The following is a 24,787-nucleotide window of genomic DNA, read 5'->3' as shown; positions in this document are numbered from 1 at the left end:
AAACCTAAATATGAAACATTGTGTAAATTTTAACAGTGAAAATATATTACCGAAACAAATTCAGAAATTTGCATCCAGTTCCTTTTGTCCAAATCAAGATTACTTTGTTTATCTTATCCATTTTGACACTGCATTGTCCGCTAATTCACTTTAACAGTAGTAAAAGCTTTTTTATTTTTCAATTTTTATTCAGCAATTTTTACTAAAAGCAATTTTATTAAATTTATCAGAAGATAATGCACCACATCTGCTTCAAAAAATAACATGGGACTGGTAGTTTTAAGGTTGGGGGGATATCAATCAAAAAAAATCCCAAACAGCTTCCTCTCTATGATTATCTCATAATGAAAGTTGTTGCTGTACAGTACCTGGAAGGAAGGAACTTCACCAACAGCTCTTGAAAGTCAACCTTCTCCTCTTTCTTACACTTGGTGTTCCGAACTCTAGCAGATCTCCTTTTGGCTGTTTCACCACTATCTTCTGTAATTCTCCTTCGCTTCACTCCTTTCTTAGATTTATCACCTGCAGATATATCACCTAAAAGCATAATAAAAAACCCCCAAAACCTGACAGGTTAAATTAACAAATAAAAAGTGAGTAATCTTTTTTATTTTTAAAAAATTAATTATACAGAAACACTTGAGATTCATTGGTTTCCTTCTGAAGACAGTGCCAAAAAAAAATCTTGTACAGATTTCAAATAAATATAGCTGACAGCTTGGTCTTCTCAGGTTCTTAAAGTGACACAAGAGCAGAAAAATAACCCAGTCATCTTTTTGTAAAACAGCTCATTCATTCTAAGGAGCTCAAGGTCCTTCTCAACATTAAGTTTGATATGCATCACTGCTGGAATGGAGTCACAATTCTTTTCATCCTAAAGACTGAAAAACTGAAATGTGAGGCAACAGCACAAAACCAGAAAAGGTCAGATACTCCTTCACTTTTCCTATCAGATATTATACATATGCTGAAAAGGTTCTGACTCCACCAACATGCAGTTGAAAGACAGCATGTCCCAAAGAATTCTGAAGTGTTTTTTACATAAGATAAGTAGGAAAGATATCTTGAATCTTAGATTGAAGTACCTTGCTCACCTACAGTAGCTCCTGGTTCCAATGAACTCTGACTGTGACTTGGAAAGCTGGGTGTCGTTGGAGTATAAGGCAATACAGGATCTGGCATTGTCACCACTGGATTAGTGCTGACAGGAGTTGGTTGAATAACACTGACAGGAGTGGAGGTGGGAGAAAGCATCAAATGTTGAACTGGGTCTCTGTATTCTGAGAGATCAATTCTCTTTCCCAGGCTGGGTCGAGGAGGATCACATGTTGTGAGGTGCTGATACATGGCAAGTAAAGCTTCTCCTAAACACTTCCACCTGCAAGTGGAAACACAGCGGCATCACAATTCTCATCACGTTATTTTATATATTATGTTTACAAACCTAACAGCATTACACATTGTTTTTCTCCAACAGCTTACATAGCAAGAGCAACTTCTCAGTGGGACAGCGATACACATTTGAGTGTCAAAAACCTGTCCCATCACTCAAAAAATGTCTCTAAAAAATCCGAGGTCCATGCAGTAATTGCTGACGAAATTATACCAAAAGCTAAAAAAGTAGTGTCAAAGAAACAATTTTCAGGTTCTGCATTCAATCAACAACAGCATAAGAACACATCCCTATTCACAAGTAGAAACAACTTCTCTGCAACAGGAAATACATGCAGAGTCCATTAATATTCCAGAAAAATATGTGCAATACAAAAACCAGATCCCAATCCTTTATGCCTTAATAAAGACATATATAAGAACTTACTAGTATCCTTATATATTCCAGCAAATAAAAACTGCAAGTTTTTTTCTAAGTTTTCATTATCCCAATAGTAAAAACAATTTTTTAAAAGCTAAACTTGCTTTGAAATTCATGTACAAACTAGTCATATGTGAAAAACCGAATAATACAGTTGGAATAGTTGCCAAATCATTCTCAGATACCATATTTGTTTTTACATCACTGGTTTAAAATCAAAAGTTGAAAACTAAAATAGCTATGGGGTTTATGCTAAAATCATAAGCACACCAAACCAAACTATAACCTAATAAGAAAAACAGGGGGGGGGCAGGGGGGATGGTTTGTTTTCACAAGGAAACAAAGAAGTGTTTTGAAGATTTGAAGAAATCTGAAGCACAACATAGTTGCCAGAATATGTGCTTCAGAAGATCTTTTTGAAAAGAGAAAATATAAAGACATACGTGAAAAAGGGAATTGGCTGCACCAGTCTGAGGTCTGGTTCTCTGTCACGCACCAGCAAAGCTTGTCTTTTCTTACGTAGCTCCAGTGCTTCATTTATGATTTTTCCTGTTTCAGCTGCACTCACATTCACATTATGGATAGACATGTCACTAAGAAGTAATAAAAAATGGAGACAAGTTAAAGTTTTGCTTGCTGGTTGTTTTCTTATTAAAGCCTGGAGGGGATTAATTTAATATCTTCACATAACATAACAAAACAGTGTTAAAAGAAGCATTCACATAACATTGTTACCAACTTTATGGCATACATATAGAAGTGTCAACCATCAGAAACCTCTGTTCTGAATGATCAGTTAACCTAGACCCTGTAAATTTTATGGGCCTCTATTTTCTTTTCCCACTTTCCTCCTGTGCACTCATACTATGAAGTCAATACAGAAAGAAAAGCAGTAACGTGTGGAGTTTTTGATGAAGTTTTTTTGGGGGGTTGAGAGTTGGTTTGGTTTTGCTTGTTATTGGTTTGTTTTAATTAGGAAAACTAAAGTGAATGCTGCAGGGATCAGGAGTTAATAAGTAAAACAAAGGCAGATGATTATGAGACATCTAGGCATGAAAATAAATGAGCAGCAACAAATGGATTATTTTCCTCTTTCTACTTCCCTCCAAAAGTAATTACTGAAGGACATTCTGTCAGCAGCACCAACACATAACATTATTATTCAGAAAGCAGGTCAGCAAGGTATCCCTATCACTTAAAGCACAAGATCTCAGCAGGTTTTTTGAACAACCCCAACCCCAAAATTTACACTCCAAAGGCAGTATATAGGCTAAGACAACATTCACCATTTGAGGAACATCCTTAAGGAATCTTTCCGGAGGCACGGCTGCTCCTCAAAGATCTTCTCCTTCAGAACCAATCCTTTGCTATACAAACAGTCTTTTTCCAGAGCTTTGCAGATAAAGTACAAACATGCTGACAGAGAAATAGAAATTGAATGGTCAATGGCTGCTTTGGTTCATTCAAAGCTCCCATTTCTGGGCCTCACATACATCACTGAATTCCACCCAAATGTGACATTTACATGAATTGCTTTGAAAGGTGTCAAATAATTGCATGCATACAGTTAAAAAAGCCTATTGTGTCTTCCTAAGTATTGTACCCAGAAAAAGAATGTAATTAATTTTGTTTAAACAATGTTTGCAGTTCATCTTTCACTTACTTTCAAGATTGTTCTGGCACAGAAGAAATTAGAACCATAAAACAGAATCACAATTATTTACCATTTTTATGTTATCAACCGTCTTAACTGTGGATGCCATCAGTGAAGCAAGCAGTGTATCCACTGCTGTAACTACAATGAATCCTGCTAGGCTATGAACAAAGCTGGAGTTTTATACCCAAACCCTAGAACTATGCAGCTGGAAATGACTAGAAAGACAAAACCAACATATATGGAAAGGCAAAAGACCAGTGCACAGGGAAACTTTCAGCAGAGGCTCTGATCTATGAGACCACAGACATTTATTTTTAGGGTAACCAAAACTTATATAAGCCATCATACTTTATCATTCAATAAAATCTCTATTATGAGGTAGCAGTCTCTATCAAACCCTGCTGCATTACTTATGCAAGATACACTTTAACCTGTATGATTTCTTGTTACAATTTTTACTGGTACTAAAATTACACATGTATTGAGATGTTTTTCATGCATTGTACTCACTTGTGTAGTCACTGAGTGTATACAAAATTGTGATAAGGTTATCTAAACAAGGCCAGTGATCAGGATTACACCTGAGCCCTTCCTCAAAAGCATGACGAGCCAAGGGTAGGCGGATCAGTTTTATTGCCACACGACCGATTTTATACCAGAGGTTGACATCAGTGGAGTCCAGCATTACAGCCTAAAAAGCATAACAAACAATATTATCCCCATTTCAGACATGCATACCCACTTTGCTGCAGGGACTGGCACTGCTTTATGTCTCAGCAGGATACAACTGCTTTGAAGACTGAATGGTGGACTAATTTTATCCCATACAGCATCAGAAAGAACACAGTATTCAACTATACATTGACACGATGTATGCTGAATGTGTTATGTCTGTATTTTAGAGAGTTTTTATAAACATTAATGCTCCAGTGTCTTATTTCAGCTGCACTGTACCTCCAGATAGAACTCCATGGCTGTCTCTAAGTCATCCCGTCGTGCTGCCAGTTGTGCTAGGTTCTTATAGGTGGAATATTTTAACATCAAACCTGGGTGCTTCAGCCCTTCTTTCTCATCACCAGAAAGAATTGCCTAGAAATTATAAAATAAATGCAACGTGGGCATTAGGAATCAGACAAGTAACAAGAACAGCAAACAACTTGCTACTTGATAATACTAACATTTCTAGTTAGCCAGTTAGAAATAAAGTAAGACAAAACATAGCAAAAAGTTTCTAGACTGTCATTCAAGGTCACTGACCTCTCGCAGAAGACGAATCTCAAGTAGTTCATGATAAGCTTTAGCAGATTCCTCAAATCGGTCATGTTTCTGAAGGTCCAAAGCTTTGTGGTACAAAGCAAAAGCTTCTGCTTCCTGTGATTTAAAGAATTAGAATGTATTTAGTAAGACAATTTTATTAAATATACTTATATTTATACCTATATCAGTGGTTTCACACTTTCAATACTTTCACTATATAGCAGAACATTTGTGCTACTGACCTAAAGTAACTCATTTGAGTGAAGTTTGAGTTTGCTAAAGGAGGGTTCGAGAGATATAGCAACTAAACTTCCATAAAAACAAAATATCATGGTTGAACAAATCCCTGCAACTAGAGGACAAAACTTCATTAAGAAAACTGTGGGATTACTTACCTGAGCTTCCTTTGTCTGTGTCTTATGGCTTTTGAAGGTACCTTCACAGTCATCCTCAACTGTGGAGCTCGCATTCAGTGCTGCGATTCGAATCTGGAATGACAGTTGAGAAGTGAGGAGAAATGTGACATCTACATATGTCCCAGTTTCCTTTGCAAACTGGATTTTTCTCTTTAATTAACCGGTACACGAACAATGCTGAGAGATCTCTACATAAAGTTACAAGAGCTGTAATTAATTTAATCATCACTAATTGCAAATAATCAAAGCCACTTCCCATCTGAAATCAGCTGAAAAAACAAAATTTCAAGTGTCTTGCAAGCAACAGCTTTCCTAGAATAGACATGTGCATTACAGTGATTTTTTCCAAATTCTTAAATTTACCAATAACTACAATCACTCCAAAAACAAAGTTCTCATTATGGCAATTTATTCTTAGTCTCAGGGAAGGAGAAAATTCTCCATTTTATTTCTACCAAAACATCTCAAAAGCCATCTCAAAAAACCCTTACCATGTTCACAGCTATTCACAATGTCTTTCTCCAGGAATATAAGGAAGGGTCTATCACAAACAGGTCTGGAAAGCAAACAGGATTAGAATATTTATTCTGTTCACAAAGAAAACATTCAGAAGTAAAAGACAAGCTGGGAATTCTTTATAAGCACACTTTAATAACCAATTTTAACTAGAGACAGAAAATAAAATACAAAGTTAAACACATTCACTACTTTGGGATGGCTTTCAAGACTCTAGTCCTGGTGAGTGGAAGTATTGGCAACATAATTACAGCTATAAGATTAATCAGGTACTATATAACAATCAGTGAACATACATTATATTAATAATATTACAACATTAATCCCTTTAAACACCAAAGCTAAAACCAAAAATGCTTCTTGAACAGATGTTTTTTGAGCACAAATCTCTGTATCTTATAGATATTTACAGAACAGGAAAGGAAAAAAATCGAAGGTTAACTGTGTCAGACTGACTTTGCAGAAGGCCATAGTGATTGGTGAATCCACTGCCCAAAGCACTGTCTGCACATGGGAATTCCTCTGATTAGAACTTTTCATTACTGCCATCCCTGCTAGAGCAGAACCAGTGTTTGTAACACAGTTGTTCTTTCTGAGTATACTGACTGTGGGAACCCAGAATACAGAGAATACTTCTGACAATACAACTGACCAATCTCTACAGACTACCCCAATGCAAAAAAAAAGAAACTGAATTTTTACTAACTAGCATTTCTTCTTTCTGAAAAAGGATACTAATATTTCCAGTCCTTTTTACCACTGATAAGAAGTTTGAAGTGGTAAATACACCTTTATAATCTGTAAGCAATTTTTCCTCATAACTAAGACCATAATTTATAGTCAATTAACTGCTTGAAACATCATGTTAGTAAAAGCAAAAATATATGAAAGAGGTCTGTGCTGCTTTTATAGAAAACCTTCACTGCTATATGATAAAACCTTCCCATCAACTCAAATAAGAAGATGACATATGCAAGACAGGCTAAAAACAGTCTTTAATATGGGAGACTACATTAATAGAAGAGCAAGTCCAGAATTAACCACAGCAGGAAGCAGTGGGAGTTTTGAACTATAAGCTGAATTAACTCACACATCATCATGATTAGTTCTGCATGTAGAGAAAATAATGCTTTGACAGGAATTTCACTCATTCAGCAATGAGCATTTGCTTGCCCATGCACCACTTGCTCTCCTCGCTTGCAGTTAAATCAAACTGACAACTGCACAGCAATAAAGCATTTTCCTCCTTAAGTCACCAAACAAACATTAATAAAACCTCAAATCTCTTCCAGGACATATTCCTTGTCTACTTTTCCCATGAAGAAAATACATGCACAGAGACTAATGGTTACCTCTTTCAGACATATTGAATGCTACACATTTTGAGAGAGTGTAGATGCTTATGACGTCTGTCTAAGTCAGTCAGTCTGTATGATCCCAAATCAACTACATACTTAAATTGAGGGGGTTTAAGTCAACTTACAAAAATGTCTCTATTCAGTAATATGCCCAAGTTTTTTGCTGAATCCAAATAATCTTGCTCAAGGTGGCAGAGGAAGTCAACAGCAGAGACTATGGTCAAGACTTTACTTCCAAGGTTAGACTCTTGGGGAAACTGCAACTACAGAAAACATGGGAAAACAATTTCAATTCTACTTATTATTTATACTGGAACCTTGTAACATACAGGAACTTAATAACAAACATTTAGCATTTCTCCTATCTAGTGTTCACAAGTTGAAAGCACAGAACCGAACAGGACTGTGTAATGCTGCTAGAAAACAAGGGCGGGTGTTGCCTCCACACAGCTTTTGCACTGGTGTGTCACGCACGTGGGGATTATTTCATTTTGGTGTAGACCAGGCACCGCACATGGCTGCGAAAGTGCACTGACCATGGACTGAGTTACACCAGTGTCACAGCATTTAGGAACTGAGTATGTTCCTACAAGCACTTCCAGAGGAACACAGCTACATCAGATAAGTAGGCAAAAAAATAATTACTCTTTTGTACTAAGTATTACAAACTAGTTTGAATTTTTTCAGATACAAGTGTCTCAGCTATAAATCTGTGGCTATAACAGGTGTGCAGGTCCTGAAAGGCAAGAAGCCTTTTGCCTACAAAATCTTCTCTCCTTTTACCTTAGTAGTTTAAAATTTAAGTAAATATTTTCAATGTCAGCTCTTGCTCCCAGAGCTTGTGTTCTCAACTTGTAAGTAAAAAACTTGGGCTTTCCCAGCGTTTGTTGCTCCTGCTACACTTGGGATCCATACATTGCAGATATACGTTTAAAAAAAACCACTAGATTTTTGGTTTGGCTTTTTTTCTCCAACATTGCAAAGATCCGCCGCACTTTAGCACAAGACGTTTTTACCGGAACACTATCTATCACTCTGCACGGAGGGGCAGGGACGCCCCTCACGCCGCTCGCCCGGAGGGCGGCACACAGGGCCGGGAGGAGGCGGGAGCCCACGTTCGCCTCCGACCGCGGCTCCGCGGAGGGAGGGGCGCGGGCGAGGCCGCCCAGGCCGGGCTCTCGCTGCCCTCACCGGACAGGGCCCAGACGCCGGCTGCGCCTCCGCGGGGCCGGGCGGACGGGACACTCACCTCGGGGGGCCGCCCCCGGCATGCCGGCGCTGCTCCCGGGGGGCTCCCGGCGCGGGTCCCTCGGGCTCCCGCCGCTCCCCCGGGAGCCGCCGCACCAGCGGTTTCCACCGCAACCGCACCGGAGCCACGGCGCCAATAAGGCAGCGCCTCACTGGCCGAGCCGCCCTTCCCCAGCCGGCCAATGGGAGCGCTGAGCACTGGGAGGCCGGAGGGCGGGAGCTGGGGCTGAGGGCGCTCGCGGGTCACGGAATCCCGGGATCGGTCGGGTTGGAAAAGCGCTCTGGGGTCCGAGTGCGAGCTGGGACCGGACAGCACCGTATCGACCAGACCAGGGCACTCAGTGCCACGTCCAGTCTTTCTTTAAACACCTCCAGGGACGGTGACTCCACCACCTCCATAGGCAGCACGGTCTAGTGTCTTAATCAGCTTTTCTGCGGAGAAAATCCTCCCAATATCCAATCTAAACCTCCCTTGGCGCAGCTTAAGACTGATTACTCCAACACCAAAAGCAGCAGGACAGAAAAGTCATGCTGGCCTTTACCTCCCCTGAGCAGCCTGTTACCTGCACCTGAAAAACTGGGTCTAGGTGCTTTCTTTCACATGGAAAAGCATCACCATTCCCTTGCAGTGACCCACCACCAAAATTTGGATACCACCTCCAAGAATAAATATGTGTAAGGACTGATCCCCCTCAAAAGCTGTCAGGACAGAAAGGTGCTTCCTGTACCTCTGGACAATTGTCTGAACCATCAACAGTGGGATCACGAGCATTCCTTCCCAAGGAAAGGTACTGTCATTTATCTTTCAGCAGCCCAGCTCCAAAATGTGGAGTTGATCTTCCGAATTTAATAGGTCTGGGGATTTCTCACAGAAAAATGGTGCAAGGGCAGAAAGCAGTTCCTTGCCTTTTCATCCCTCAAACACCCTAACACCTGCACAATCAACACTGGGCAGAGCTGCTTTCTTTCACAAATTAAGGCACTGTCATCCCCTTTTTGCAGCCCATCTGCAAAATATGGATTCCAACTTCAGAAATTAATAGTTCTAAAGACTGCTCCTACTCAAGAGGTGACAGGAAGGTCAGATGTTATTCTGCCCCAGGGGCTTCAGTCACGGCTTGTTTGGAGTGTGTGGGCAAAACCGTGAATGTGTGTGGATCCCCTGCCCAGGGGGCTGGAAATCAGCCCAAGGCCACTGGGTTTCCCTAAAGCTTGCCACGGAGCTAGCTGGAGATGGGAACACACTTCTGTGCCCCTGGGAGATGGAGGAAGTGAAGCCAAGCACCACTGTGACAGCTCCTTGTGTAAATAACTTTATTCAAGTGTAAGACAGTCATACAGCAGGGAGTCTTAAAGAGCAGGTGTGCTATCTGCAGCCCCACAGGGACCTCAGGACAGCCCAAGCACATGCCAGACAGACTGGCAAGGCCCCAGCTGTGGGATAGGACTTCACGTTTAAATCCTCCTGTTGCTATATCACATCACATCACACACATCACACTAATAAAGGTAAGCTTGTGCTCAAGCACTGCACTGAATCACCACTTAGCACTACAGAGTCCTCTTCAACTCAAATGTACCATCTCCAGGGTCCCATTTGTGTTAATGCCCTTCCTTCCATCATGACACACCAAGCACAGGGTTGCTGTGAGCAGCAGCATCACAGTTATGTTTGGAGAGTAACTTAAAAGCTATCACGACGCTGTAGTATTTTTCTGTCAGTAGTGCCCTGCAGCATCCTCAGAGCCTCACTGCTCCTCTCTACTGTAAATACACAAGAAAGATTGTCCAAAGTTGAAAGGTTTGAGGCTAGGAAATGGTCACTCAGTGTTCAAAATCAGGGCATTACCTTTCAATTTGAACATATGCCTATACAGTGTTCTCAAACAACAGAGGCCACTTTGGGAAGCAGAAATACTTGTTAATCTTAGGAGGTTAAGCTTGGGAAGTTACAACAGTTAAAAAAAACCATAGCTGGGAGATACTAACTCCAGATGTCGGGCAGGCTCCAGCCCATGGAAGAGGGACAATCTGCACATAGCATTCAAGAGAAAGGGATTTTATAATGTCATTTGCTGAGCCATAGTTAAGGGTGGTGTATCTGATTTTCTCCAACCTGATGTGTGAAAAATGTTTCCTGCTTCTTTTGGTTGCTGTGTTCATGCTCTAGGGTGGGTTCCAGGGGCTTGCATAACCCCTTTGCAGGTTATGCTTCTTGAGTCCCAAAATACTGTCAAACCTACTCTAACATTAGCTCAGTGAAGAAAAAATAGGCCATTTCTTCAGATCAACATGAACTTTCTTAAATCTTATTGTTCAGCTCTGCAATAGTGGAAAAGTTGTTCCCAGGCACAAGCCCACACTGGGAGCAGCCAAGGATGAGAGGAAAGCACAGAGCCTGCAGAAGTCCTCAGGGTGGCCAACTTGGCCCAAAACCAGGAGAGCTGGGGCCCAGGGCTGAGCAAACTTGCTCTGAAGGAAACAAAGGCTTTGGCAAGGGTTTATGTTTGCTACTTCAAGAGGCAGAAGGACTTCCAGGAAATGAACCATCTGCAGATCAGAATTAAAGTGAGATCATTTTCTGCATTTCAGATTATTCACCTCAAACTGGTGCAAAGCCAGGGCTGTCCACCCCCTTCCCTGCAACATAGTACTCCTGAGTTAGTGTTCTCAGACTCTGTTCACCTACCTGTTCACTGCCTGAGTTTCAAAAACGTTTGATTGAAGGGACCTCCTGAGAAAGTGGGGAGACCTGGGCAGCCACAATGTCTGTCTCTAAGCACTAAGACCTACAAATCCCCAATGCTGTGAGCCAATAAACTGACACTTATCAAAAGAAGTTTTGCTACAGTTTATTAACCAGATAAGGTGTAGCCCCCCAGCCTGATACACAAATTTGTGTTTGGTATTATAGTCCTGACAGATCTGGCAAACATAGAAGTAATTATTGGTGTATAGGAAACAAACAACTCTAAATGGTAATTAGAAGAAATATTTTCAATAATCTTGAGACCTCAAGCAATAAACAAATTAGATTCCATTTAGAATGATGGAGCACAGAAGCCCCCTTCAGCCTTGTGTTCCCATGGACCCCCATGTCCCAGGGATGTGCTCTCAGCTCTGCTGAGCTCCCTGACCTCGACCTGACCAAGTCACAAAGTGAAAGCGAACTGATAAATGTTTTTATTAGCAGAAGGCAGAGACAACATTCTACATAAAAAGTACCCTGCTTTTGTTTTAATAAAATGCCGTGTGTATTCCAGTTAAAAAGTGAGGGGTTCTAAAAACCCAAAACACTTCTCTGCAGGGACACTGAGCTGGAAACATCAGCCACAGATCACAGTGAGATGCTGTATCATCCCAAAACTCCCCATAACAGCGAGGAAAAGGACTCTGAACAAACAGTGAATAACAGGAATTAAAGCTGGCAGTAGCAGAAACTTCAAAATATTTTCTGGTGGCACAGTGCAGGTCTTCAGAAGTGACCGTCTCCTCCAGACACTGCCATCAGCACACAGATGTTCAGCCCTGAAAATCTTGTGAACAAGTAACACCTTGTAGGACCAGTCACAGGAGGTGGCAATGGCAGAGCACAGAGCACAAGATCTGACATGAGCCTTCAATGCCTAAACTTCTCTCCCAATAATCCCTCTCTTTCCAGAAAGGGCTTTCAGAAGAGTCTGAAAAAGAAAATAATTTGACTTCCAAGTCATCTGTGCTGGCCTGGGACCCTTCTGCTGCCACAAAGAAACAGAAAAAAGGATTTTTTTCTGCCTTACAAATGATGAGAAAAACTGGATAAACCTCAGAACCTCTCTGGTCCTCAGTAAAGCCAAGTGTTCTAGAATTAAACTTTTTACTGGTACAAGCAGCTTTATCTAGGCCTGGGCTTGAGACAAAGACTTTGAACTATATTCAGTAAAATCAGTACAGCTGATTGCCTCACTCTTCAGCCTTGTGTGAACAGGAGGCAAAGACAAAAGTAAATCATTCAGGTGAAGGTGTAGAGCTACACAGATTTGATCACAAGAGGAAACAAGTAGATAGATAGAGCTGGTCATCTCTGCGTTGTCTTCATCATTGCTTTGTTCCAGCCAGCTGCTCAAAGGATCACAGGAATGTCATGACTGTCCTGTTCTTGCCGATCTGCCAGGGCTCCAGTGGGTAAAAGCGGATGACAATCCTTTTGGGAATAAGAGCAAAAACGTGGAAAGGAAACATTATTTTACAATTAAACATTATTCCTGCCCAATTTGCAACACAGTAGAAAATCTGCACTAGGGTCTCACTGTCTTACACTTCAAGGTGTTAATTTAACAGAAGCAAACATAAACTGTGTATGGGCAGGGTAAAAACAGGTGCCAGACTTCATCCACACAAACAAAAACAGTCTGAATTTCAACGCTTTAAATGAGGTACTTGTCCACTTTAGAAAGACCCATGTAGTGCATAATCTTGTCAGGGATTTATCCTGACAGCATCCAAGAGGCAGGGAAGTATTATTATCACTCTCCTTTGGGGAGATGGGTAAGATGAGCAGAGATGGACATGGCTGACCTTCAGGAACAGCCTTATTCCAACATTTGGCCTGTGAAGCTCATAGACCCTGTAAAGGTCTACCGATTCCAGTGGGGTTTTGCACTAGTTTCACCAGCTGGAACTACTGATCTTTAGAGAACAGTAATGCCTAGACTGTTCAACAGCTGCATACCAGTCTATGGTTTTATCTGGCTCCAAACCACATGTCTGGGATTCAGCATCCAAGAGCACTTGAGTGTTTTCAATCTACTTGGATCTGTATTATAGCTTAACCTCCTGGAGGACATGGGAACTGCCACTATCCCCACTACTCTGAACATCCCCTTGGTACTTGTTTGTCGTGTTCCATATCCATGGACCACACAGACCTGTAGGACCGATGGGAGGACGCTCTGCCTGCCCTTGGGGTGAGCACGGTGACTCCCGGGCTGAGCCCCCGCCGAGCCGCACTCACCGCTCGGGGCCGAGGCCCAGCTGCGCCGTCAGGACGTCGAAGAAGCGGGCGCTGTGCCGCTGGTTCTGCTCCGCCGTGCCCACCACGCCGATGGATGAGACGACCAGCTGGGCGCAGGGCTCGGCCGAGCCCGACAGCACCATGGGCAGCCCACTCCGCACCGTCACGTTCACTCGCTGCCGGGACAGCCACCCGTCAGCGCCCACCGCCTCCAGCCCCGCTGCCTCGGCCTAGCCTCCTCCAACCCGCCGCCCCGGCCCCGCGGCCTCCAGCACCGCCGCTCCGGCCTCACCGCCCCCGGCCCCGCTCACCTCCGCCGGTTTGCCCAGGATGTCCGCGGCGGCGGTGCACAGGGTTTGGGCCAGCCCCGGCGGCAGCCGCTCGGCCGGCAGGCTGGTGTCCAGCTCCACGAACGGCATCACGCTCCTGCTCCACAGCCCCGCGCCGCCTCTGCCTGCGCCCCGAGGTCCGACCCGGCCCGGCCTCTGCCCCGCCCCCGGAGCCGCCCAGGCAGCGGAGCCCCGGCCGGGTCGGGCTCAGCCTCCCGGACCGCCCGCTGCGCGTTCTGCCTCGGTAGCGAGTGCCCTTCGCCCCGTGCCAACCCCAGGCGCGGGCCGCGGCTTACTCTGCTTCGCCACAGCTGCACCAGCTGGCTGCCGGGTCTTTGGGATTCACCATGGGCATTGCTGGGATATACATTAGAGGCTGTGAGACCAAAACTCTTTCACTAACGGATGGGTGAAATGAGTTTTGTGATGGCCCTTACGGCCAATGGAAAAATATTTCAGGTCACTACAACAGACACCTCTGTGCAGGGAGGGTTGAGAATGGAAGTGCAGTACTTTCTCAGAACAACCAACACTACAAGGAATTAAAAAGCAACCAGAGAGGTTTACCGCTTTATCCAATGTGTATTAATTACAAGGACTTTGAGCAATCAGAACTTTGAGCTCCCAAGTTGATAAAAAGTGATCCTGGCAGGCTGGCTCATAGGGAAGGGGTAATCTACAGATCAGAGGTGTCTAAACTAGAGATCAGAGGCTTCTCAGAAGCTGAGTTACTGTCTAGTGAGGTTCCACGATCTCATTTACAGCAAAGGGTTATGAACCAGCTAGATTAAAAGGTCATCATTTAAGGCACAAAACTGTTGGGAAAATTTGCCTTGTTTAATGTGACACCTTGGTTTTCTACAATTTAGACAATGCTAATGAAAACTGATGAAATTGCTCATTTCTTTGCTTAGGGAATTGCTTGGCCTTTGCTGCTGCTAATGAAGACAATAGTGGCACAAAGAGTCATGTGCAAAAAACAGCCAGGAATAAGGCTGGGGAAAAATTTCTAGGATAGAGTAGTATCTAGAATTGAAACCTTGGTGAAAAACACCATAAGAAAACAACAGGCTTTTTAGAACTTGCCAGCAAAAAATTGTCACTACCCAAGACCTGGTAGTAATTGAGGGGGGGGGCAGTTATTTGATTAGTGAGAGAACCAATTCCTGAATTCCATTACTCATTTTGGTTTAGTCTTTACATGAAGAGTTTTTTGGCAAGGATTTTAGGGTAAGGGCAACAAATACTCATGAATGGAAATACACAGATATATATTCTGCCAGTTTCTGCATCTTTTACAATTTGTTATTTTCAACTGAAAAAACTCGAAATGGTTGGATTTGCTCAGTTTTACCTCATAAATTGTGCTGCAATACAAAAGGATTTTCTATTTGAGCTATAACTGTGCAGAAACAAACAGCCAAGAAAAGAGCCCAAAAGCTCCAAAACAACTCTTTGCCCTTTTATTGTGATGCATGTGTTGCTCAATGCCACAAAATCTCTCCTATTACTTCAGCTGCACAGGGTGACTTACTTGGTGAACTTCCATCCAAAACAGTCTCAGAAGAGTATGTCTGCATTTATTCCCTCCCTGCATTTTCTAGGAGAAATGTGGATTGCTATTACAGTATTACCATAGAAAAAAACCCAATTTGTGTGCTGTTATATTCTCTTTCAAGAAAACACTGTGAATGTATTCTTTCAGGGTACTCCCTATATAATATCAGCACAGCATTTAGGTAGGCAATTATTCCAAGGCTGTGGCCACCAGCAGCACAAATCTCCAAGAACAGCTGCTGCCACACATGTACTGGTAGTCAGAGCACCAACAGAACCCAGGGTTTCAGAAATCAAAAGCAGTGGTTAAACTGAAGAATTATAAAGATTCACAGTTGTAGATGAATACAAAGAAATTTCTCAAAGGAACTTCAAGGCAAATGGAAGTGTGGAATGTACACGGACAGCCAAGCAGGATGTCTCAACAATAAGAAACTTTAAAAATTTCCTTTTTTCACTTTTGTGAAGTAGTTTTGTGCTCATCTGTGCAGACACATGCTGGGAAGATGAGGATCAGGCACACTTTGCAGTACAAATGTTAAAATCTCATGAAAACAATGACCCTCATCCTATTCAGTTCTTTAATGTTCCCAGTTTATAGGCTGGCTTGAATTCTGTCAGGAAATACTGTTCTTGTCTCTACCATCTCTGTGAAGACTGACACTGAAATAAAATCCAGATGCACATTAAGTGACCTGTAGGGCCTCAGCCTTCTGTATAAATTTAATGTTTTAGATCTTAAGCTTTCCCCAGCTTCCACCCCCAAGGATACAAGAAAGACCTGGCCAGGGGGGAAACACTCTGCAATTTCTGTGTTAGAATTACAGTGCTCTTTCCAGTTACATGTAGAAATAGATGTCAGAGAAGAAGTTAAAAAGGGAAAAAAAAGGCAGGGAAAATGCTAAGATAGGTTAATTCATTTCAACATCTTCATCAACACAGGTGCCAGTTGCTCTTTCAGCTGTGGATCGATTTGAATATTGCTCAGTTCTTTGATATTGAGGATCATCTCATGGGCTTGGAAAAAAAGCTCTTTCCCCACCGCATCCTCCACCCGCCTGCGCCACTCCCTCAGCCTGGGTCTGTCTTCAAAGATGTCACAACCAACTCCAACAGGCTGCAGAAAGGGAAGAGACCAACAGTGAGGATTGGGGCAGTCACTTCTTAACTGAGACAACAGGCACTAAAAGTGTACTTGCAGGTACAGGTAAAGAGGAAGTGCTCATACAGGAGCAGTAGGAAGGAGGGAAATCTCCTCTGGTCGGGTGTACCTATCTGGGGGACACAAAAGCTAACCTGTATTTTAAAGAGCATTTACAAGTCAATTCCTGGAATAGCTATGAAGTGCAGCATAGATGACCACGTTCTGTGAGTGATTTTCAGCCACAACACTGAAGATGTGGTGGGCTGGCAGTTCCAGACACCACTGCCCAGTGTGCAATACAGAGTGCTGTATTACACAGCAATACCCAGAACAAAATGTTAAGTGTTTAACTGAACCAGTGTCCTAACTGACATAATCTACCCCCTTCTACTTTCTGCCTGTGCCACTCTGTGGAACACAATGTAGAGAAGCAGAACTGCTGTTCTTCAGTCCCTTGGACACTGAACCGGAAGAAAGAAATCACTGCTGGGCTGCAGGATCCAGGCCCTGGTGAGCTGGCAGAGAACAATCAGTTTGTCACAGACTTAATTTGGTTACCTGTGTCTGAGATAAATTCTTTCATCTTCCAGACAAGGCATGGGCAGGTACCATATTCTTGAATGAGAGAAATATTCCTATACGGTTTTCTCATTTCATCAGACCTGTCTGCTATTGCTTCTCACTTACATATACTACCTCCTTCTCTGGAGGTTAAAAATAAAAGTCATTATAAAAAATGAAGAAGAGGTATTGCTAGAGATGAGAAACAAAAGAGATCTGTTGCAGCCAGTTTTTTTTTTTTGATTTTCACTGCTGTTCTGAACCCACTCCCACACTCTCCCCATTGTCTTAGGCCAGTTCTGCTGAGATATGCTCTGCTTCTCCTTCTAGTGAAGTGTTACCACATGCTGCACCCTCCCTGCCCAGCAGCATCTGTTTTCCCTTGTGCTGACATTCCTTAGCATGCTCCAGCACTCACTTGCATCAGTTCCACAATGGCCACAAGATCTGCCAGGGAGATCTCATTCCCAATGATAAAAGCTTTGTCCTGCAGAAACCTCTCCTCAAATTGCTTCAGGGAAGTGGACAGCCCCTCCATAACCTCCTGGAGCTTCTCAGAAGGCAGTGGCTGCCCTGTGAAGAGGGGAATCAACACCTGAGGAGAGAAGGGACATAACAGAACAGATGACCATCTTCTCTGGTAGCAGTAACTTAAGTTATACCCCATGATTGTCAGTGACCTGCAATAAAGCTGCACAAGGGGATGGCACAGCTTAATGGACTGCAGCAGCTCCAAGGAGCTCCTGGACAGAGAGCACACAAGCAGTCCTAAGCAGCTGACCTGCCATGGTAGTGGCCTCCAGCTAACCAGCAGCAATATGTGGAAAAAAATCAAGGATCCTCATCTTATTTTGTGCCTGGCAGCTGTGCCCTCCCACTCCACCCTGTTGGGATACAAAAGAAAAATGGGCAACAGCTCCAGGGAAGACAAATCTCTGCCACAGTCACCCCTGCTACATCCTCTGTTTCACCAGCAGCTGCCCACCAGCCACCCTGCTGTGGAACTGGGTGCTGAAGGCAGCTGCCTGTCCTGCAGAGTGATGGAGAGGAGGGAATGGTGGTGGCTGTGGCAGGAGCATCAGAAGGACTAGAACGCATCAACACTGGCTGGAGAGACAGAAATGGCTTCCTCTGTGTGACAGCAGCCAGCGAGGCTGGCAGTGGCCAACACCATTTTTACATGACCCTTTCTGTGGCTTGCCAAGCATCATTCTTTAAACCACTAGAAATTTTTCCAGAGCAATCACATAACTGCAGTCCTTGTGTCTACACAAACTTGCTGGCACTGGGGGTAGTTGCCTTTCCATGACATTTTTCACCAGTGACAGAGGTGTATGCACCACTGGAGCCTGCAGTGTTTCACAGCCATGCTGCCTTCACCTTCCACAGCTAAAGAAGTATAGTTTATTTAGAGAATCAGAATTAAAGATACAAATTTCAGTCAGTGCAAGTGGACTGAATTTCTACTTACTGCTAGTATAGTCAACAATTCAAGTTGGGATTGCTTAATCCAAGCCAGGATTTTGGCCAAACACATGTGGAATCTATTTCATCAGAAAATTCATGGCCAGTTGTATTCCTAAGTGATTCCAATTATGCATGACGGGATTTTCGGGTAAAATCACTTGAAACAGCATCTTCTTCCTTTTCCTTGTCTCAGGGCAGTCTATCTTCTCCCATTTCTAGCTAATATGCTTCTCTTACATGGTGGCTTTATATGTTTCCATATTTACAGTTATTCTGAGGACCTTTTCTGCATCTGGGTTATCTAATCATCATCAACAGCAATTAACTGGATTTCTTTCCCTTGGAGCACTGCAGTGACAGCCTGCAGAGGCTGGAAAAAACTGCTTCTTGTATGAATCTGACTCATATTTGAATTGCTTCTCTGCACTCTATAGCCAAAAAATCAAATATCAATAAATTCAAGAAGATGAATGAGTCCTGATATGCTTTGTTAGGCACAAAGAAGGGCAAATTTTACAATGAAGGAATGAAGTTCTTACCTGTTTACTAGCAACCCTGATTTCATCTGAAATTCCATACCACAGTTGTCCTTGCAGGACTATATTTGCACCTAGGTCTCTCTAAGGATAGTTGCATTAACTGTCTGGTGAGTTGGCTGGAAATAGGTGTCCAGCAAAATATCATCTAATACTAAACGATTTTCTGGCTCAGGGTTAATCAGTTAATTTTGCCTAAATGTAAATTGACCTGACTACACTGAGTAAAGAAAATCTGCCTCTCAGTGTCTCTCCTCTCTGTCCCTGAGCCTATTTCAGAGAAGCACATAAGTGTGCTGGAATCAGAAGGCTCCTTCTGGATTTCCACCCTAATGTGGCTGCAGGGACTTGTATGAAGAATGCAAGTCTTTCTGCTTCCAGCAATAAAACACATGCTCACCAAAGCCAGACTTTGCCTATGTGCACACTCTGCACAGCTATGCAGTGGAAGGGAGGCCCTTGGAAGCAATACTGTTACATATTGGCTCACAAATCCAGGCAGTGGAAGTCTGTTGGGTTTGAGATCTTCTGTACCAGACCTTCTTTAAGGGAAAAAACCGAAATGGCCAAAGCTGCTTTTGCCAAATCCTGACGTTGATCAGTTTGGAACAGCTTCCTCTCCCACAGCTCCTTTCAGCTAGGAATGGCCCACGTTTGTTATTTCAGCATGACAAACCGTCTCTGAATTTGAGCTGTTAAAATGCTCAGTATTCTCACAGGAAAACATCACTTTACTCACATTTTTACATTGTCTCCTTACCTTGATCCACATGGTCTTAGGAGCATTAGCCCGGATGTTAGCATGGTGCCAGGAGAGGTATTCATCTACCTGGGCCCGTTTTTGTATGTCTGAGGGGTACCAGTGGTCGGGAGTGTTGTACTTTCGACTCAGATACAGCAGAATGGCAGTGCTGCTCATGCATCAACAGGAGACAAGAAAGAGGGCAGGCAATTATGATGCAGAATACTTTTGCCTAAGCTCCCTTTCCTGCCTCTTCTCAGCTTGCTGCTGCCACTAAAAAGCATTCAGATCAAGATTTCCAGTGGAGTCTAGGGACCATATAAAGGCATCTAATTCATGTTGACATCAGTGGCCCTTAGTCACCTTAGCTTCCATGAAAACTTTAACCTGCTGGAAAATCACAGCACTGTTCCCGTCCACCATCGTGCTGCTGGACAGTACTAGGGTAAACAAACAATAAACCTCCATGACCATCTATCAGTGATGGTAACTCCACTTGCTCCTTGACTGTTCTGACCCATCTCTCTGAGACCTGTGCTGTTTCTGTGCTTGTGTACTAAATGAAACTCTCTGATAGGTTATGCTGCCTTTTCATCAGGTCTGTCTCCAGCATGCAGCTTCCACTGAAGTCAGTGGAAATCTCAGCAAGAAAACCCTACAGAATCTTTTTTGTGTTTGTCCAGATATTTTTATTTTCACTAACTGGCAGAAGTCAGAGGGAAAAATATCTTAGTCATCTGCAACAGTACTTAGGCTATTACTACAAAAAAAAGATGCCACAGAAAATGTGCTGACAAAATGGAAGAAAATGCAGACACCCTTACCATCCTGATACTACTATAGTTCAATTGTTTCAGTATTATGACATCATTAACCAGTCTCCATATTAATCTTTTAATGTAAAGCCTAAAGTTTATCTGTGTAGATGTTCACTCAGCCTTTATAACTAATTGTGCAGTCACCCCAAGACACTAATTCAGATAAACAGAATTCTTTCCTAGAGTAAAAGGGATTTCCTTTCCTAGGGTTGAAAGGATTTTTATAAGCTTTCAACATCTCCCAGAAATGTTTATAATCCCATTTTGAGGTAAGTGCATTCAGGATGAGATGAAGCAGCTAAGTCAGTTGAGTTGTTTACATTCTGAAAGATAATTCAAACAGAAAGTGGAAAGAGATCAAATGAGGTTATACTATTAAAAATAACCAGCATGTTCATATATTCTGTGATCCTTAAATATTCCACAGGAATGACATCTTCTGAATGCAGCACAGATTGCTGTTACACAAGGAAGTCTAAGGACTGAGTTCTTACCATTCTGCAAGGGTGAAGTCTCCGTCCTTCAGTGCTGGTACTTTCTTCAAGAGGCTGACTTTGCCAGCACCTTCACTATTTGATGGCCCTAAGAACATGAACAGACAAGTCTGAGGTTAGAAGTGTATCTGCCAGTGCATGATAAATGAAATATCTGCAGCCAACTGGATGATCAGTGAACTGTGAGAGGTTTTCCCAGTATGGTCATAGCTCACAATTGAAAGGTAATGAAATGGCAGAGGGCAGTCAGCTCAGGCTGGGCACATGGCATGGAGCAGTTTATATTTCTATACAGGAGTTCTCTTGCTTGGCTCAGGTACCAGGATACTTGCAAAACTTACTGACAGAGTGGACATTCGCTAGGGGCAGGGAAGCTCAGACACTGCACTACTCCTGACTCTGTTATTCCTGGCTCTGCATGTCAACCTACTTCTAACAGGAAAACACAGGAGGAAGACACCATTCTGTAAGAATTTAAACTCCACAGTCCCTTGGAGGAATTAACAGCTGACTATCTAATCAGGCTTTTAGGCTTTCAGTTTCCCACTGCTGGCACAGGACTTACCACTCAGCAGTTAAATGCCCGGGAATTGCACAACGACCCAGGAACACCTGAGCAAGAAAAGCTGTGAGGAATTTGTTTGCTTTGCTTGTTTTAAGTGCTACAGAGAAGGAGACATGACAAATAAGGTGCAAATCCTGATCAAATCAGCATGACCAGCAGGAGGTCTTGTACAAAAATCACTTTGTTCAAAGAAAGACAAGAAAAAGGATCGTTAACTTACAGTGATCTCCATCTCTAAGAACTATTTGTAACCATTGAGGAAGCAGCAGCAGTGTCTACATTACTGGACAAATGTGCAGTAGGAAATAGTCTCCAGGAAATAAAACCAGTCTCTGGACAAAAAAGTTTATTTGCAGCTGGTTTGAGATGGGGTCGGAGAAGGCAGGTTGCTGCATTACAATTACAGACTGCTTTCCCTTATATCGATTTCATATAATGAGTTAATTCAAGCAGAGCATACATTACCACTTGTTCTCCTTTCTAGCTGACTAGCCCCTACCTTATTTCTTCTTTGAGAAGTGGGTATTCTAAAAATTCCAGTGTAAGTAGCTTCATCATAGACTAGGGTTTACATTTATCTGCTATTTGAAGGGATTCAAACCCACATCTTCCATTTCATTAGGAAAAGTCTCTGGCTACCTGCTGTGATGATGGCTTCCAGCTTAGCTGGGTAAGAGGTTCCATCTGCACAGCAGAACCAGGCAACACTGTCAAGAGAGGTAGGAAGCCCTAGGTAGGGCTTCTTAAAAATAATAGCCAGACAGAAAGCACAAGTTAAGCGTAATAATTGAGAAAATTGAGTATAAAAATAAAAATGTCCAAAAATTAAGCCAATGGGCAAAGTACAGGATGTCTCACCCCCATGAATTGTATCACAGAAACAGCAAGGCAAATACTTGTAAATCTACTGTCATGCAAGGAGTTGCTCAGGGAAGGTGCTTTGTTTTGTGCTTTTAGAAGGTCTCCAAAGGTCAGTGGTCATCACACACCCAGCTCTGGTGAGATCTGTAGTGTTCAGTTGGTCTTTGGAAAAATGCAGTAGAAAGTTGCCAGTCAGTAATGCTTACAGCTAACAAGCAGTCCCTTGTCAGACCCAGCTATTTGGTTGCCCTGCTGTCTGTGTTTATTATCCAGGACAGCAGGAAACTAAGAAAAAAGGATATGAGAAGTAAGCAGTGGGTGAGGGCAGCCTGAATCAGATTTCAGACAGCTTTCATCATACAGAAATCCTAGCAGGAATACTGAGCATATTTGTTCCCTGATGGGGCAAACATGTCATTATAGCAGGTTGGACAGTAGGTCAGTGTCAGTTAGACAGCGTGCACCACAGCCCGGGGATGGCATCATTTACTTTGGTTTGTACAGGGTCTTTGCACATAGACACAAAAGACCTGTGCTGAGACTCTGCGACTGAACTGTGAACTGGTAAATGCCTTGGTGTGAACACTACCTCCAGGCTGCTTCATTAGGATCCACTGTTTATTGTATGAAAATAGAGACTAATATTTGTATTTGCAGTTTAGCAGAGTTTAAGCTTGTGCCTCTCTTCCAGCCAGCAGAGCCAGCCTTTTTGTTTAGTGGTATTAGGCGACCCATCTTTATCATTCCTGTGATGCTGGCTTGAGTTATGGTTCTGTTTAACATCAGTTGTATCTGGGGTAATTAGTTCTTGATGACCCCCAAGGATGGATGGAGATATATAGAGTTATACACACACAGTGTGTATTGCTAGGCTCTGAGGTGTAACTTTAACAAGCAGAGTATACACAGTCAAAAAGCAGTCAAAAAGCAGGGCAGGCTGCACACATGAGGAAATCTTAAGTGTAAGTCATAGTGCAGGGAAGGAGGTTTATTGGTGGGTGAAAAGAGCAGTGGAAAAGATTTTATGCAAATAGAAGGGGAAAAATCCCACTCTATTTGCCAATCATGTACCTGCCTAATCATCTCCCCAGCCAAGGATTTCCAAGTAACATGCTTCGCCTTAGGCAGAAAAGTAACAATGTACTAGGAAAACGCAACATTTAACTGGGCAATAGTCATACAGTTGGACGAGCCTGAACAGCTGAGTGTCTCTGCAACGTACAGCATTCCCAGAGCACTCCTCGGCTGTCACTGTGACTAATTTGCTTGAAATGGCTAGAGGAACATTCCTTGGAGAGCCTCAAAAATAGATGCAACAGAGCTACGGGACTGCTCCGGGAACGGGAGCCGCACGGTCAAACCACTGCGTTCAATGCCCCTGGGCAGCGCAGGGATTCAGCATCAGTCGGGTGACCCTGAGAGCTCGTCCTTCCCTCCCACCGGACTGAAGGACGCGGTGCTGCTCCTGTGCCGGGAGGCGAAGGGGTTCCCCCGGGGGCCGTGAGAGCAGACCCCCGCCAGGTCCAGGGCCGCAGCGGCGGGCTCAGCCCGGCCCCCGCCCGGGGATCGCGTTACAGCGCCGAGCGCTCGCAGGGCCCGTCCGGTCCCTCCCCGCCCGCGGGGCCGCCTCCCGCGGACAGGCTCGGCCGAGCAGGGCCGGTGCCCGGCGCGGGGACCCTCCCGTCTCCTGCTCTGCCCTCACCTGCGCGGGGCTGCTCCGCGCCGCTCCCCGCCGCCGGCTTCTTCCCCAGCACCGAGTCTGCCAAGAGCCAAGAGAGGGGCTGAGCCCGCGCCCCGCCGGGCTGCGCCAGCCCCGGCCCCGCCGTCTCGGGGCAGCGCGGCGGCGGCCGCGCCCGTCCCACCTTTGAACAGCTCCACGTGCTTAAACTCGAAGGGAATGTTGTTGCTCCGGGCGAAGATGTAGATGGAGCGGCAGGGCTGCGAGAGCAGGTCCAGGTACAGCTCCAACCCCATCCCGACCCGGCCTGCCCTGCGAGGAGCTGCCGCGGCTCTGCCGCCGAGCGCCCGGAGCCGCCCTGCATGGGCCGAGCCGCGCCGGGCGGGAGCGCCCTCCGTCCCTCCCTCCTTCCCTCCCTCCCCGGGCCGCGCCGGACGGGGGGCGGCAGCGGCGGCCTTGCGGAGCGGGGGCCGGAGGGAGCGGGGTGTGCGCCGTAGGGAAACCGCGGAACGCCACTCTCCTGCGGGGCGCGGACTGCAGGGTGCCCGAGGACCCCATGAGAGCCCCCCTCGGCCGAGGCAGAGGCGGGGAGGCACGGCCGGAGTTGGGACAGGGGTTACAGAGTTCCCCTTCCCACAGCGTCAGGCGGCTCTGGCCGCCGTCGTGTCTATTCATTTTCCTTCAGGAAGGGAAGGTAACATGTGAGTAGTGACAAACTGCGAGTAACGGTCAATGACCAGCCTCAAAAGAGAGGCTGGAACTAAGCAGTAAGGGAGA

The 24,787-nt window shown here is 44.2% G+C and overlaps 3 protein-coding genes across 9 annotated transcripts in view; all 3 read right to left on the bottom strand.

The window, feature by feature from the left end:
- CABIN1 (calcineurin binding protein 1) overlaps nt 1–8,384 on the bottom strand; it is a 107,698-nt gene extending 99,314 nt beyond the window's left edge. For 4 of the 6 annotated variants that reach the window (XM_069030508.1, XM_069030513.1, XM_069030511.1 and 1 more), the window contains exons 1-11: nt 8,267–8,384; nt 7,143–7,280; nt 5,635–5,699; nt 5,123–5,215; nt 4,728–4,841; nt 4,425–4,559; nt 3,981–4,161; nt 3,100–3,229; nt 2,257–2,406; nt 1,086–1,378; nt 369–537 (exon numbers count right to left, since the gene is read on the bottom strand). In XM_069030508.1, the coding sequence (XP_068886609.1) occupies nt 369–537; nt 1,086–1,378; nt 2,257–2,406; nt 3,100–3,229; nt 3,981–4,161; nt 4,425–4,559; nt 4,728–4,841; nt 5,123–5,215; nt 5,635–5,637 (1,268 nt within the window). In that variant the 5' untranslated portion in view covers nt 5,638–5,699; nt 7,143–7,280; nt 8,267–8,384. The remainder of the gene's footprint in view (nt 1–368; nt 538–1,085; nt 1,379–2,256; nt 2,407–3,099; nt 3,230–3,980; nt 4,162–4,424; nt 4,560–4,727; nt 4,842–5,122; nt 5,216–5,634; nt 5,700–7,142; nt 7,281–8,266) is intronic. The other 2 variants (XM_069030510.1, XM_069030512.1) reach the window with 1 other exon arrangement.
- Nucleotides 8,385–11,101: 2,717 nt separating this feature from the next.
- LOC138119196 (D-dopachrome decarboxylase) lies at nt 11,102–13,750 on the bottom strand. The gene is made up of 3 exons (XM_069030802.1): nt 13,570–13,750; nt 13,259–13,434; nt 11,102–12,448 (listed from the first exon to the last, which is right to left on the bottom strand). The coding sequence occupies exons 1-3, from the start codon at nt 13,675–13,677 to the stop codon at nt 12,376–12,378; spliced, it is 357 nt and encodes a 118-aa protein (XP_068886903.1). The 5' UTR covers nt 13,678–13,750; the 3' UTR covers nt 11,102–12,375.
- Nucleotides 13,751–15,028: 1,278 nt separating this feature from the next.
- Nucleotides 15,029–24,778, bottom strand: LOC138119372 (glutathione S-transferase theta-1). 2 transcript variants are annotated; one of them, XM_069031143.1, is made up of 7 exons: nt 24,527–24,778; nt 24,195–24,465; nt 24,035–24,091; nt 20,907–20,994; nt 19,613–19,763; nt 17,268–17,444; nt 15,029–16,261 (listed from the first exon to the last, which is right to left on the bottom strand). In XM_069031143.1, exons 1-7 carry the CDS (start codon nt 24,683–24,685, stop codon nt 16,061–16,063), a joined length of 1,104 nt encoding a protein of 367 aa, XP_068887244.1. In that variant the 5' UTR covers nt 24,686–24,778; the 3' UTR covers nt 15,029–16,060. The 2 variants fall into 2 exon arrangements, with proteins under 2 accessions (XP_068887244.1, XP_068887243.1); XM_069031142.1 differs by lacking the exon at nt 24,527–24,778 and having other exon boundaries at nt 24,195–24,398.
- Between the last annotated feature and the right edge of the window lie 9 nt (nt 24,779–24,787).

This window comes from Aphelocoma coerulescens, chromosome 15 (assembly GCF_041296385.1).
Source record: "Aphelocoma coerulescens isolate FSJ_1873_10779 chromosome 15, UR_Acoe_1.0, whole genome shotgun sequence".
NCBI lineage: Eukaryota > Metazoa > Chordata > Aves > Passeriformes > Corvidae > Aphelocoma > Aphelocoma coerulescens.
The sequence above is the reverse complement of the archived record's forward strand: the minus strand, read 5'-3'. Positions and strand labels throughout refer to the sequence as shown.

What these genes read in the sequence shown, in the direction of transcription:
- LOC138119196 (XM_069030802.1), bottom strand. Translation starts at nt 13,677, where the DNA reads ATGCCGTTCGTGGAGCTGGACACCAGCCTGCCGGCCGAGCGGCTGCCG. An exon ending in TCCTGGGCAAACCGGCGGAG is followed by an intron (nt 13,435 to 13,569) that starts GTGAGCGGGGCC and finishes CTGTCCCGGCAG; the next exon opens with CGAGTGAACGTGACGGTGCG. An exon ending in CTGGGCCTCGGCCCCGAGCG is followed by an intron (nt 12,449 to 13,258) that starts GTGAGTGCGGCT and finishes TATTCCCAAAAG; the next exon opens with GATTGTCATCCGCTTTTACC.
- LOC138119372 (XM_069031143.1), bottom strand. Translation starts at nt 24,685, where the DNA reads ATGAATAGACACGACGGCGGCCAGAGCCGCCTGACGCTGTGGGAAGGG. An exon ending in CGCGGAGCAGCCCCGCGCAG is followed by an intron (nt 20,995 to 24,034) that starts GTGAGGGCAGAG and finishes TCATGTTCTTAG; the next exon opens with GGCCATCAAATAGTGAAGGT. An exon ending in CCATTGTGGAACTGATGCAA is followed by an intron (nt 16,262 to 17,267) that starts GTGAGTGCTGGA and finishes CCCTTTCTGCAG; the next exon opens with CCTGTTGGAGTTGGTTGTGA.